The sequence below is a fragment of the Jaculus jaculus genome, chromosome 13, assembly GCF_020740685.1.
Source record: "Jaculus jaculus isolate mJacJac1 chromosome 13, mJacJac1.mat.Y.cur, whole genome shotgun sequence".
Lineage (NCBI taxonomy): Eukaryota > Metazoa > Chordata > Mammalia > Rodentia > Dipodidae > Jaculus > Jaculus jaculus.
The window spans coordinates 47014551-47028188 of record NC_059114.1 but is presented as its reverse complement, the minus strand read 5'-3'; the positions used below and the strand labels follow the sequence as shown (position 1 = coordinate 47028188).

At 38.6% G+C, this 13638-nt stretch overlaps 1 protein-coding gene across 5 annotated transcripts in view; it reads left to right on the top strand.

Annotated features, from left to right (window-relative positions):
* Matr3 (matrin 3) overlaps positions 1-13638 on the top strand; it is a 58346-nt gene that overhangs the window by 22981 nt on the left and 21727 nt on the right. For 3 of the 5 annotated variants that reach the window (XM_045132018.1, XM_004652443.3, XM_004652444.3), the window contains exon 2: positions 7420-8504. The exons of the other annotated variants lie outside the window; for them this stretch is intronic. In XM_045132018.1, coding sequence (XP_044987953.1) covers positions 7593-8504 — 912 coding nt within the window. In that variant the 5' untranslated portion in view covers positions 7420-7592. The remainder of the gene's footprint in view (positions 1-7419; positions 8505-13638) is intronic. 5 annotated transcript variants of the gene reach the window in all.

The following is a 13638-nucleotide window of genomic DNA, read 5'->3' as shown; positions in this document are numbered from 1 at the left end:
GTGTATTTTGGAGTTAAGGTCTTATAGAACAGGCTGGCCTTAAACTTGCTATGTAGCCAAGACTGTCCTTGAACTCCTGATATACCTATTCTATACATCCCACATGATGAAATTACAGGTATGAGCCACATCTTTTTTTTATTGTTTTGAGACAGGACCTCTGTCCCTCAAGTGCTAGGATTAATGTACATGATACACCAGGCTTGATTTTTTTTTTTTTTTTGGTTCTTCGAAGTAGGGTCTCACTATAGCCCGGGCTTACCTGGAATTCACTGTGTGGTCTCAGGGTTGCCTCGAACTCACAGCATTCCTCCCTCTGCCTCCCACGTGCTAGGGTTACAAAATGATGAGCCAGGCGTGGTGGCTTACACCTTTAATCCCAGTACTCAGGAGGTCGAGGTCGGAGGATCACTGTGGGTTTGAGGCCAGCCAGAGACCACATCGTGAATTCCAGGTCAGCCTGAGCTAGAGCGAAACCGACCCTACCTTGAAAAACCAAAAAGTGGACTGGGGAAATGGCTTAGTGGTTAAGGCATTTGCCTGTGAAGCCTAAGAACCCCAGTCGTTTTCCAGGACCCACATAAGCCAGATGCACAAGAGGGCACATGCGTCTGGAGTTCATTTGCAGTGGTTGGAGGCCCTGGGGCACCCATTCTCTCTAATAAATAAATAAAGTATTTAAAAAAAAAGAAAAGAAAAAAGTGATGAGAGTTGGAGAAATGGCTTAGTGTTATAGCACTTGCCCTGCAAAGCCAAAGGACCCAGGTTTGATTCTCCAGAACCCTTGTAAGCCAGATGCAAAAGGTGACGCATGTGTCGAGTTCGTTTTCACTCCCCCTCCCCCGCATAAAAAAATTAAAAGAAAGAATAGAACCACCCTGAGAAATGAGAATTTCAGGGTTTAAATAAATTTTTTTAAAGTCATGAACACTGACTGTTATGGAGTACCAAGCAGATCCTTTTTGGGGTATGAGGTAGGTTTAAAGACTGGAATAAGCTGGGCGTGGTGGCACACGCCTTTAATCCCAGCACTTGGAAGGCAGAGATAGGAGGATTGCCATGAGTTCGAGGCCACCGTGAGACTCCATAGTGAATTCTAGGTCAGCCTGGGCTAGAGTGAAACCTTACCTCGGAGGAAAAAAAAAAAAAGACTGGAATAATAGGTCAGCTTGGGTTAGAGCAAGACCCTACCTTGGAAAAAAAATGAATAGAACAGAACCACTATATGAAAGAAATTTCACATTGTTAGGAGGGAACAGGAGAGATGACTTAGTAGTTAAGGCACTTGCCTGCAAAGCCAAAGGACCCAATTTTGATTTTCCTAGTACCCATGTAAGCCAGATGCACAAGGTGGTGCATGCATCTAGAGTTTGTTTACAGTGGCTAGAGACCCTGGCATGCTCATCCTCTCACATCCACCCATATTCTCTTTCCCTCTCTCTATCTCTCAAGTAAAAGTTTAAAAAAATTGAGACAATAACATTGTAATGAGGGCTGAAGAGATGGCTCAGTGTTTTAGGCTCTTGCTTCCAAAAGCCTGATGGCCCCTGGTTTAGATTCCCCAGTACCCATGTAAAGTCAGATGCACAGAGTGGCACGTATGTCTTCAGTTTGTTTGCAGTGGCATGAGGACTTGGTGTGCACTCTTTCCCTCCCTCCCCCTACCATTGCAAATAAATAAATGTTAAAATGAAGTTTCATATGGTAAGTAGTAGGGTAGAAAAAAATTTTTTTGCAGGATAGTAAACCGAGTGTTTCTTTTTGTTTATATTGGGGGTAAGGAGCTCTGAGCTTGGATGCAAGGAAGGTGAAAGGTAGAAATAGTAAGGAGTTATCACAGAAAATAGGGAATATAGCAACATTTTGATGGATGAGAAGGTAAAAATCAGTAGGCAGTATGGAATGAAGAAGAGGTTTAATTTATTCACTTACGATCACCTTCTTTTCCTTGATCCTGTCAAAGTTACTAACAGTTTGTGAGATTGTGTGTGTGTGTGTGTGTGTGTGTGTGTTTTACTTAAAAATAAGGTGGTTAAGGGCTGGAGAGATGGCTTAGTGGTTAAGGTGCTTGCCTGTGAAGCCTAAGGACCCAGATTTGATTCCCCAGAATCCATTAAGCCAGAAGCATACATCTGGAGTTTGTAGTGGCTAGGAGATCCTGGTGTTCTCTTTCTCTGCTTCTTTCCTCTTTCAAATAAGTAAGATAAAATAAAAGCTTTTAAAAAGTAAGTTGAGGGCTGGAGGGATGGTTTAGTGGTTAAGGCACTAACCTGCTAAGCTACAGAACCCAAGTTTGATTCCCCAGGACCCACAAAAGCCAGATGCACAAGATGACATATGCTTCTGGGGTTTGTTTGCAGTGGCTGAAGGCTCTGGTGAGCCAATTCATTCTTTCTGCCTCTTTCTCTCTCAAATAAAAATAAAATATATTTAAAAATAAAGTAAGTTGATTTATCCTTTTATTTAAATATTTATTTATTTGAAAAAATGCTTATTTGAAAGAGAGAAGAGAAAGAGTCTCACAGAATGGACACACCAGAGCCTCCAGCTACTGCAAACTTCAGACACATGTGCCACCTTGTGCATCTGGCTTTGTGAGGTTACTGGGACTCCAACACTGGTCCTTAGGCTTTGCAGGTGCTTAAGTGCGTCATCTCTCTATATCCCCCCCCCCCTTTTGGGGGGTTAGGCTCTCTAACCCAGGCTTAACCTGGAATTCACTATCTAGTCTTAGGCTGGGCTCAAATTCATAGCAATCCTCCCACTTCGGCTTTCCAAGTGATGGGATTAACCAGCACACCTAGTTGATTTAACTTTTATTTAATATATATATTTTTTATTTATTCGAGAGAGAGAATGGGTGTGCTAGGGCCTCCAGGCACAGGTGCCCCTTGTGCATCTGGCTAACATGGGTCCTGGGGAATCGAGCCTCAAACTGGAGTCCTTAGGCTTCACAGGCAAGTGTTTAACCGCTAAGCCATCTCTCCAGTCCCTGATTTATCTTTTTAAAAAATTAATTTGTTTGCAAGCACTGAAGAGACAGATATGGAATGGATGCCTCTAGCCAGTGCAAACAACCGCCATATGTATGTGTCATTTTGTGCATCTGGCTTTATGTGGGTACTGAGGAATCAAACCTGGCTTAGGGTTTGAAGGTAATCATCTTAACCACTACATCTCTACAGCCCCTGGTTTATCTTTTTATTTATTTATTTATTTATTTTGAGGTAGAGTCTCACTCTAGCTCAGGCTAACCTGGAATTCACTATGCAGTCTCAGAATGACCTTGAATTCACATGTGGCATAGGTGGGTGCACCAGAGAGTTCTTACTGCTGCAAATGAATGCCCAGGACTATATATAAATTTGGGATCCAAAGAGGACTTTTCATTTGAAGTAGACTGGAATTGAGATGGGCATGCCATAGACTGAGCTAGATTAAAAGATTTGTTGAGCCAGGCATGGTGGTGCAATTCTTTATTTCCTGCACTCCAAACATTTTGAGGCTGAAGAGGACAGTTTAGGGCCACAGAGTGAGTTCCAGGTCAGCCTGAGCTAAAATGAGAACCCTACCTTGAAAAACCAAAAATTAAAAAATTACAAGATTACCACTTACTACCTGATTTTGCTTAAATTTTTAAAAATTGTTTTTATTTATTTATTTGAGAGACAGAGAATGGGTAGGGCCTCCAGCCACTGCAAATGAACTCTATATGCATGCACCCCCTTTTTGTGCATCTGGCTTGTGTGGGTTCTGGAGAGTCAAACTGAGATTCTTTGGCTTTGCAGGCAAACACCTTAGCCATTAAGCCATCACTCCAGCCCCTATTTTGCTTAATTGTTAAAAATAAAACTGGTTTAACTTGCAAAAAAGAAAAGTAAATTTCTGAGGGAGGTCAGAAAGAGAATGGGTACCCCAGGGCCTCCAGGCGCATTTGCCACCTTGTGCATCTGCCTTAAGTGGGTCCTGGGGAATTGAACCTGGTTATTAGGCTTCACAGACAAGTGTGCCTTAACCACTAAGCCATCACTCCAATCCAAGAAAAATGAATTGTGTGGCCATGCTTGAGCCACATGCCCTCCCAACGTTCTGAGAATTGTAGGCAAAATGATCTTTAGTTTGAAGCTTAACAGTGAGACCTTGTTAATAAGAAGGTGGTGGTGATGGGCTGGAGAAACGGCTTAGGTGTTAAGGCATTTGCCTGTGAAGCCTAAGGACCCAGGTTCAATTCCCCTGGATCCACGTAAGCCAGATGCACAAGGGGCACATGCATCTGGAGTTCATTTGCAGTGGTTAGAAGCCTTGGCATGCCCATTCTGTCTCTCTGCTTGCAAATAAATAAATAAAAATGTTTTTAAAAAGGTGCTGGTGGGCCTAGTTTCTTTTTTTGTTTGTTTTTGGAAACAGGGTCTCATCCTAGGCTACATAGCTCCATCTCACTATATAGCCAAAGATAACTTTGATCTTCCTACCTTCACCTCCCTAATGCAGGAGTCACTGGCATATGTTATTGCACTACTGCTGAGGACTGAGCCCAGATATTCATGCATGCTAAGCAAGCACTCTTATCTACTGAGGTACATCTGCAACCCCCTATTTTTAATAAATTGTGTTTTAGTAACCATTTCAATATGGTACTGACTGATAATGCGCAGCAGGTATCATGTAAATGAACCTGTGAAAAATGGCTTATACATCTTAGGTCAACACTGACTAAAGATATTGGAGGAACTGTTGTCATAAATAAATTTTCTAATCAATGCTGTCATATCTGATTTCTCTCAATTATAATATAAAAATTTCCTGGGCTGGAGAGATGGCTTAGCGGTTAAGCGCTTGCCTGTGAAGCCTAAGGACCTGGGTTCGAGGCTTTGATTCCCCAAGACCCAGATGCACAAGGGGACATATGCATCTGGAGTTCGTTTGCAGTGGCTGGAAACCTTGGTGCGTCCATTCTCTCTTTCTTTCTCTCTGCCACTCTCAAATAAAAATGAACAAAAAAATTCTTGTTCATAATGTGTATGTATATATAAATATATATATATATATATATTTTTTTTTCCTTTTTCTAGATAGGATCTCTAATCCCAGGCTGTCCTCAAGTTTACACTGATCTTTCTACCTCTGAGTGCTGAGATTAAAGAAAGGCATGTGCCACCACACACAGCACATTCTTGGTTTTTTAGAGTCAGAGTTTCACTCTGTAGTCCATGCTATTCTGGCACTCACTAAGTAGTCCAGGCTCACCTCAAACTCAAGGTATTTTTATATTAGCTTCCTGAATGCTGGGATTTTAGCCATGAGTACCATATTTAGCTTTTTTTTTTTTTTTGAAAAGTGTTTTATGTGAGCTTTTAATGTTTTAATCAAAAGTCTGACTTAAGTTCCTTTTCAGTAATATTACTCCAGTGTTCTATGGAGTTCCATTTAAAGGTGAAACTCAGTATCTTAAAAATATTAAGGTTATATTCATGAAATTGCACCCTGTTTTAGTATTTGCATAGTTTGTCTTGCCACTTCTGAGTTTCTGACATCCATTTTATGTTTTGTCTTTAAAATTGTCATCTTTCACCTTCTCTTAATTTTTCCAGATGCACTGATACATATGAAGTGCCAGGAATGCAATCAGTATCTCTGTAACTTACAATGCTATTTCCTTAAAATAAGGGTTATTTGAAGATTTTATACATAATCGAATGCCATTATAATTTCTCTGGGAGAGGAATAGTTCTTTCAGAAAACTTTTGAACAGTAAAAAGCTTTGGATATAAAATAAATGTCAAAGCTACAATAAATAATAACCCTAATGCTTAAACATTTTTATTTTGAAAAATGAAGGTGTTGGTGTTTTCCTTTTAATTGAAATTTTTACCCCACTGTCTGGTATGGCATTTTTAGGCTATACCAATAAAACTTTCATCTGAAGTGACTAACTCTTCATTAATCTTACCTTAAAGCTTAAGTAGGTTTACATTGAATGCATCTTGTGAAGAGCTAGTTTCCTTGGTGTCTTCTCAAATTCATCTTTCTTGGTGTGCAAAAGCATCTGTAACTCCAGCCACCTCTGATAGCATTTGTGTCTTTTTTTAATTTCATCTATTTGTTTTAAATCTAGTCCAAATCTTTCTTGCCTGTAACATATTTTTTATTCTTATTCTGCCACTGTGTTTGTTCAGTATATCCTTCCTTTAATCTATCATGGATAGAACTGATCTCGTAATAAACTTGTAACCATTGGGTACTGTGTTTGGGTTTTAGTATATAAAGCTTAATAAATTATTAATGCTTAGGTGTATAGTTATTCACACATACAAAACTGAGTAAGCGATGCCTCAGAATAGAATTCTAGGTCAAATTTATCAGTTTGTCTCTGTGTTTATGTTTATAAAATTGTCTCACTGAGGACATTTTATTATGTCTGAATTAATATGGGAATCAAATGCTTTAAATGCTCCTCTTATGACAATTACTGAGATAAAATAATGTCAGTAGATCATTTCATCAGAAACACGTCTTGAAATTTTCAGGTGATTGGGCTGTTCTTATGAAAAGTTGCTGAAATCTGTTACTAAGGTCTTAATTTTTTTAACCCTTTGAGTTCTAGAGAGGTGGTAACCCTGAACATTAAATGAGCACTGGTAGGTGCTAACTTGAAAATGTGTTCTTTCTTTAAATCACCTATATTTCCTGTACCTGGGTTTTTCTTGGTAGGTCTGCTATTTCTATACTGACCAAAGTTGATTCTCCTTACCTTACGAGAGTAGGTATCAAATAAGCACTGCCTAATGTAGGATGGTCAATAAGAAGGTAGTTGTATGGCTTATTTTTCTTATTCACATCTGTCTTCACCTCGAATTAATTTTACTACATGAAGTTCTCAACTATTATTTGATCTTAGATCTTATTAGGTACTTGACACCCTAAGCTTCATTTACTTGTGATTTTACTTGGTTCTTTCTGATAGTGATAATAGATCTCATTTTCTAAAGCAGAATACAACTGGTTCATCTTTGACTTGCTGACCTTGATTTTTTAAAAACAAATTTTTTTAGTCTTCTCCCCTAAAACTTAAGCATCATACTAGAGTGTGTATTTTTATTCTTCTAAAAGAAGAAACCCATCTATGTTTTCATGAGATTTTGATATGCTCAAGCATCTAGCCATTGAATTTAAATGTTTTTAAACTCAGCATGAAATTCCTTTTGTTAAATTTTAGCGTGAAAGCTACTTTTTAAATATCTATGCAGGCCCTGCATACATCTGGAATCTGTTTAAGATAAGTAATAAATTCCTTGTAAGTTTGAGATCTTAAATGTTTTTTTTTTTTTTTAGTCAACATGATGCATAAGTTTTTTTTTTCTTAAAAAAACGGCATCTACTTAAAGGGATTTATGACTAAAATTGCTTATTTTTCTACAGAGTTGTCTGCTGGTTCTCAGCTTGAAGAAGATTCTCCAGTCCTTATTGATCCTTTTTCTTGGCGTTACCATTTTTTGAAGCAAAGTTAACCTAGCTTTCTAGTTTGAACTTTCTTTTTGACCGTCTTAAAAAACTTTTTTATCTATAAAATAGTCAAGAGATATAGTTCTACAATGTCCAAGTCATTCCAGCAGTCATCTCTCGGTAGGGACTCACAGGGTCATGGGCGTGACCTGTCTGCAGCAGGAATAGGCCTTCTTGCTGCTGCTACCCAGTCTTTAAGTATGCCAGCATCTCTTGGAAGGATGAACCAGGGTACTGCACGCCTTGCTAGTTTAATGAATCTTGGAATGAGTTCTTCATTGAATCAACAAGGAGCTCATAGTGCACTGTCTTCTGCTAGTACTTCTTCCCATAATTTGCAGTCTATATTTAACATTGGAAGTAGAGGTCCACTCCCTTTGTCTTCTCAACACCGTGGAGATACAGACCAGGCCAGTAACATTTTGGCCAGCTTTGGTCTGTCTGCTAGAGATTTAGATGAACTGAGTCGTTATCCAGAGGACAAGATTACTCCTGAGAATTTGCCCCAAATCCTTCTACAGCTTAAAAGGAGGAGAACTGAAGAAGGCCCTACATTGAGTTATGGTAGAGATGGCAGATCTGCTACACGGGAGCCGCCATACAGAGTACCTAGGGATGATTGGGAAGAAAAAAGGCACTTTAGAAGAGATAGCTTTGATGATCGTGGTCCTAGTCTCAACCCAGTGCTTGATTATGACCATGGAAGTCGTTCTCAAGAATCTGGTTATTATGACAGAATGGATTATGAAGATGACAGATTAAGAGATGGAGAAAGGTGTAGGGATGATTCTTTTTTTGGTGAGACCTCGCATAACTATCATAAATTTGACAGTGAGTATGAGAGAATGGGACGTGGTCCTGGCCCCTTACAAGAGAGATCTCTCTTTGAGAAAAAGAGGGGCGCTCCTCCAAGTAGCAATATTGAAGACTTCCATGGACTCTTACCGAAGGGTTATCCCCATCTGTGCTCTATATGTGATTTGCCAGTTCATTCTAATAAGGTGAGTTAAAGCAACAGATGCTTCTAATTTCTTTTACGTTGTAGTGCCAATTCTGTATTTACCTATATCTTTTACTCTAATTCTGTAGTCTGATGACATTGAGTTGATCAAGAATTGTTATACTTTTGAGAACGCTTTATTTGGTAGGTAATTGTTTTTGAACATATTAACCAGGGCTTTACATTAATGCAATCTGCCTAGAATGATTCTGGCCACAAAGCTGTCATCTACTGGGATTATCTTGTTGGTTTTTGGGGGGCATCAATATGTTCTTCTTAATCATATATTTAAGCAGGTTTTTTTTTTTGTCTGCTTTGTTGAATTGTTTTAAGCATATATTTTTTTTTCCGAACTCAATGTGCTCTGCCATTTAGGATGCTAGATTTCAGCTCTCCCATCTGTCTTGATTGCTGATTTGTATGTAGTCAAAGATGTATTCTTGAACAATTCTCTTTTTTCCTTATCTGTGGCTATAGGGAAAGAGTTAATGTAGAGCCCTGGTGTTTGTTTCACAGTATGTTTCATATTTTAGATTAGTTCATTCTTCCTTTTTTAATTTCCCTTTAACACAAACTCTCCATACTACAACTGAAAATTTTCATCATTTTTTTTCCTCCTTTTCCACAACTTCCTTAAACATACTTCAAAGCTCACTTTTTATTATCCCATATTGCATCTGTCCCTTTAGAGACTTTAATAATCAATTACAGTATCCTGCTCTGTGTTCTTATAAACAAAATCTTTTTCTGACTTAGGCTTATAATACTTCTGGTATAGTCATGGGGGGGGAGTCTAATTCTCCTTTAATTATAACATCTGGCAAAATGGGAACTTTTTCAAAATGCCCTTTTAAATATGTTGTCTTTTCTCTTTCAACTTTTTCAATGTCAACTCATTCTCACAGGTGTTTTTTTCCTATTTTTATATATATATGTATATATACACATATATACATATATATGCAGTTGACTTAAAGTCAATGTATAGCACCCCACTAGCTTGATCTATAGTTGATGACCATTCTTTTTTTCTGATGTGCTTTGTAGTAATCTGTTTAATTAGAATTAAATATATCCATGAAATTGATTTAATGGTTACTGTTACAGGGTTTTTCTTTACAGTAACATCTGGGGCATTTTCTTTTCATATCAGTTCCTGTTAAATTTTTAGTGAATATTGATTTTTTTTAAGTATAACTAAATCATATTTTAGTATCCTGTTGAAGAATATTACCAGTCAGACCTCAGCATTTTAATCTTTTAATCATTAATTCATATCAAATAAATTAACATAAATGCTAAATTTGGGGTTCGTAGATTTTTTTCTTTCAAGAAATAGAGCCCCAGCCGGGCGTGGTGGCTCACGCCTGTAATCTCAGCACTCGGGAGGCAGAGGCAGGTGAATCTCTTGAGTTCAAGGCTAGCCTAGTTTACATAGCAAATTCCAGGCCAGTCAAGACTTCATATGTTGAGACTCTGTCTTAAGAAAAAACAAAAAAGGAAGGAATAGAGCCCCAAACTCTAAAAGTCAATTTTTATCTAGTAGATGTTTTTAGTGTTACTTGTTTGAAAATTTGTTCAATATACTAACTGTATCGTGCAATTTAGGTGTTTAGGTTTTTTTTCCTGTAGTAAATTGAAGGTTTGGGTCTGATATAAATTAATGTGATGAAAAGGTCCATTAAACATTGTTGAGCTGGGCGTGGTGGCGCACGCCTTTAATCCCAGCACTTGGGAGGCAGAGGTAGGAGGATTGCTGTGAGCTCAAGGCCAGCCTGAGACTACATAGTGAATTCCAGGTCCATCTGGGCTAGAGTGAGACCCTACCTCTTAAAAAAAGAAAGAAAAAAAGACATTGTTGATCAATTTTTTCTATGTTACTCCTTTCCTGTTTACCTAGAAAAATAGCAGAAATTACATGTTCTGAGGAAAAATACCTGATTTCAAGAATAGTTACAGTTCTTCCAATGAAAAGTGATCTTTCAGAATGTAAAATCTCTGCCATTGGAGTCAAATGCTGTTGGGACATCAGAAAAGATCACAAAAGGGCTAAAAACCTATCAGACAATAGTTTCTATTTTATTTGTAATTCATTTTTTTCCTCCAAATTTTAATACTTAAATGGATTTAATTTTTTTAAATGAGTGGTTAAAACATTTGAAATTGTGGATTCAAGGGGATGCTCTATCCCAAGTGCAAAAGGTATTTTTAAACTATAAAGTTCTTAGGTTCTACCTAGTTTGGGTATGTTCTGTCAAAATACTGGGTGTATCTGAGAATTATTTTAGACTTTTTTATTTGAGTGATTCGTAGAATTTATATTTGTAGGTTAGGCCAATTTGAAATTTAAGCACATGGAGGCTTCATATTTTCTAGTTGCCTTAACATACCTGATGTTCTCTGTGTTATCTGCATCATTGGAAAAGTATTTACTCTAGCAGTGGACTATTACAGATATAAATGTGACTGGAAAAAATTTCTGTGATGGATATAGATAATGAAAAATTCATTTTAAAAACATTTAATCCTGCTCTCTTGTATTGCTGCATAACTTGGAAAATCTGTTATCTTCACTTAATGGTAATATTAAGCCTAAATAATCAAAAGTTCTTAGTATACCACACACACAAAATAAAGAAATAGGAAAGCTGGGTGTGGTGGTGCACACCTTTAATTCCAGCATGTAGGAGGCAGAGGTAGGAGGATCACCATGAGTTTGAGGCCACCCTGGGACTACATCTAGTCAGCCTGGGCTAGAGTGAGACCCTACCTCGAAAAACCACCAAGAAAAAAATTCTTACTATGAAATAGGAGATTTAGGTAAAAACATAATGTAACTTCTCATTTAGGAGTGCCCTTATCATATTTTGGGGTTACTTAAGTGTTGGTGGTTGGTTGGTCTTTAGCTCCCTTCTAGGTCATATCCACAGAATTTCAAACTTCTTTCACTTTAAGAAAATTTGCCCACTTAAGCCTTTTTGCTGTATTGACACTTGAGTTACCCATCCTAATTTTCATTTTAGTATTCCTTTAAAAGCCTGCCCTTATATAACTGAGCATGGTGAGTCACACCTTTAATCCCAGCACTTGGGAGGCAGGGGTAAGGAGAATCACAATGAGATTGATGCCAGCCTGAGACAACATAGTGAATTCCAGGTCACTCTGGGCCAGAGCAAGATCCTACCTCAAAAAAAAAAAAAAAAAAGTATTAAATTATACCCTGATGTGTCATTCTGGAAGTATCTCTTAAGAGCTGGGCATGGTGGCTCTTGCTTATAATCCCAGTAACTGGGAAGACAGAGGTAAAATTATCATGAATTCAAGACCATCCTGTTCTTCATTTAGTTCAGACAACATAACAAGACCCCATTTTAAAACAAACAAAACCCCACAAAGATATCAAGGTTGTAGGTAGTTTTTCCATGAAAACTTGTAAGTTCTAAAGGTGGTTCTGGGCTGTAGAGAGAGTTCAGCAGATTAACTGTATTTTCTGCACAAGAATGAGGGCTTGGAAGATATCAATTTCCAGAAACCACATAAGCAGCTTAGTGTGGTCACATACAGCAGGGTCTCAAAAGGTGAACCAAAACCAAGGAATAGCTGGGACTCCCCAAAAGCAGCAAGCCTAGGTGTCAGTAAGAAACTCAAACAAGATTGAGCAGGGCACTAATCCAAGCACTCAAGACCACCCTGGAATTACATGGTTAATTCCAGGTCATCCTGGTACACAGTAAGACGCTGCCTTGAAAAACCAAAAAAAAAAAATAAAGAAAAAAGGAAGGAAGGAAAAGAGCAGGGGCGGAGAGATGGCTTAGTGGCTAAGGACCTATGTTCTACTCTGCAGATCCCAGGTAAGCCAAACTCAAAAGGTGACTTAGGCTGGGCATGGTGCCACACGCCTTTAATCCCAGCACTGGGGAGGCAGAGGTAGGTGGATTGCAGTGAGTTCATGAGACTACATAGTGAATTTCAGGTCAGCCTGGACTAGAATAAGAGACTACCTGAGAAGAAAGAAAAAATAGTGACTCAGGCATATAAGGTGGCACACGTGTCTGGAGTTCTATTGCAGTGGCTGGAGGCCCTGGCATGCCAATTCATTATCTATCCCCTCTGTCATTAAAAACAATTTGCCAAAAAAAAAAAAAAAAGAACAAGATAGAGCAGTGGAGTGGTGCAAGGAACACCCCAGATGAGTGCATGGGATACTGCAAGGGTACACATATCACATCACATACACACAGCAAAAGAGAGAGACTATTCTTAATCTCATGTAAGAGTTACATTAGTGTAGAATCTAGGCATGTGATAATTTTTTTAATTAATTAATTTATTTATTTTTGGAAGCAGAGAGAATGGGTGCATCAGGGCCTCAAGCCACTGCACATGAACTGTAGATGCATGTACTACATTGTGAATCTGACTTTATGTGGGTACTGCAGAATAGAACCAGGGTGGTTTGGCTTTGCAGGGAAGTGCCTTAACAGCTGAGTCATCACTCCAACCTGTGATAAAGGTTTTTTAAAAACCTTTTAATTAGTAGTCCTTCCCATTTTTGTTTTAATTTATTTGGAAGCAGAGAGAGGATCGAGGTTGGACAGGTATGGGCACACGAGGGGCTCCTGCTGCTGCAAACGAACATCAGATACTTGCACCACCATATGCATCTAGCTTTACATTGGCACTTGGGATCGAATCAGGACCAGCAAGTTTTGCAAGCAGGCATCTTTACACTGAGCTATCTTCCCAGCTCTTTACTCCTCACTTTAAAACAAATGGTGCATGTTTTTAATTCTGGCACTTGGAAGACAGGCAGCGTCAGCTTTTATACTAGTGAGACACTACCAAAAAGTACAGGTTTAGTAGAGCACATTAATAATAGTTGGTTGGGCTGGAGAGATAGCTTACCGGTTAAGCGCTTGCCTGTGAAGCCTAAGGACCCCGGTTCAAGGCTCGATTCCCCAGGACCCACGCTAGCCAGATGCACAAGGGGTTGCACGTGTCTGAGTTCGTTAGCAGTGGCTGGAAGTCCTGGCGCGCCCATTCTCTCTCTCCCTCTCTCTCTTTCTCTCTGTCACACTGAAATAAATAAAAATGAACAAAAAAATTTAAAAAATAATGGTTGGTTTAGGGAGATA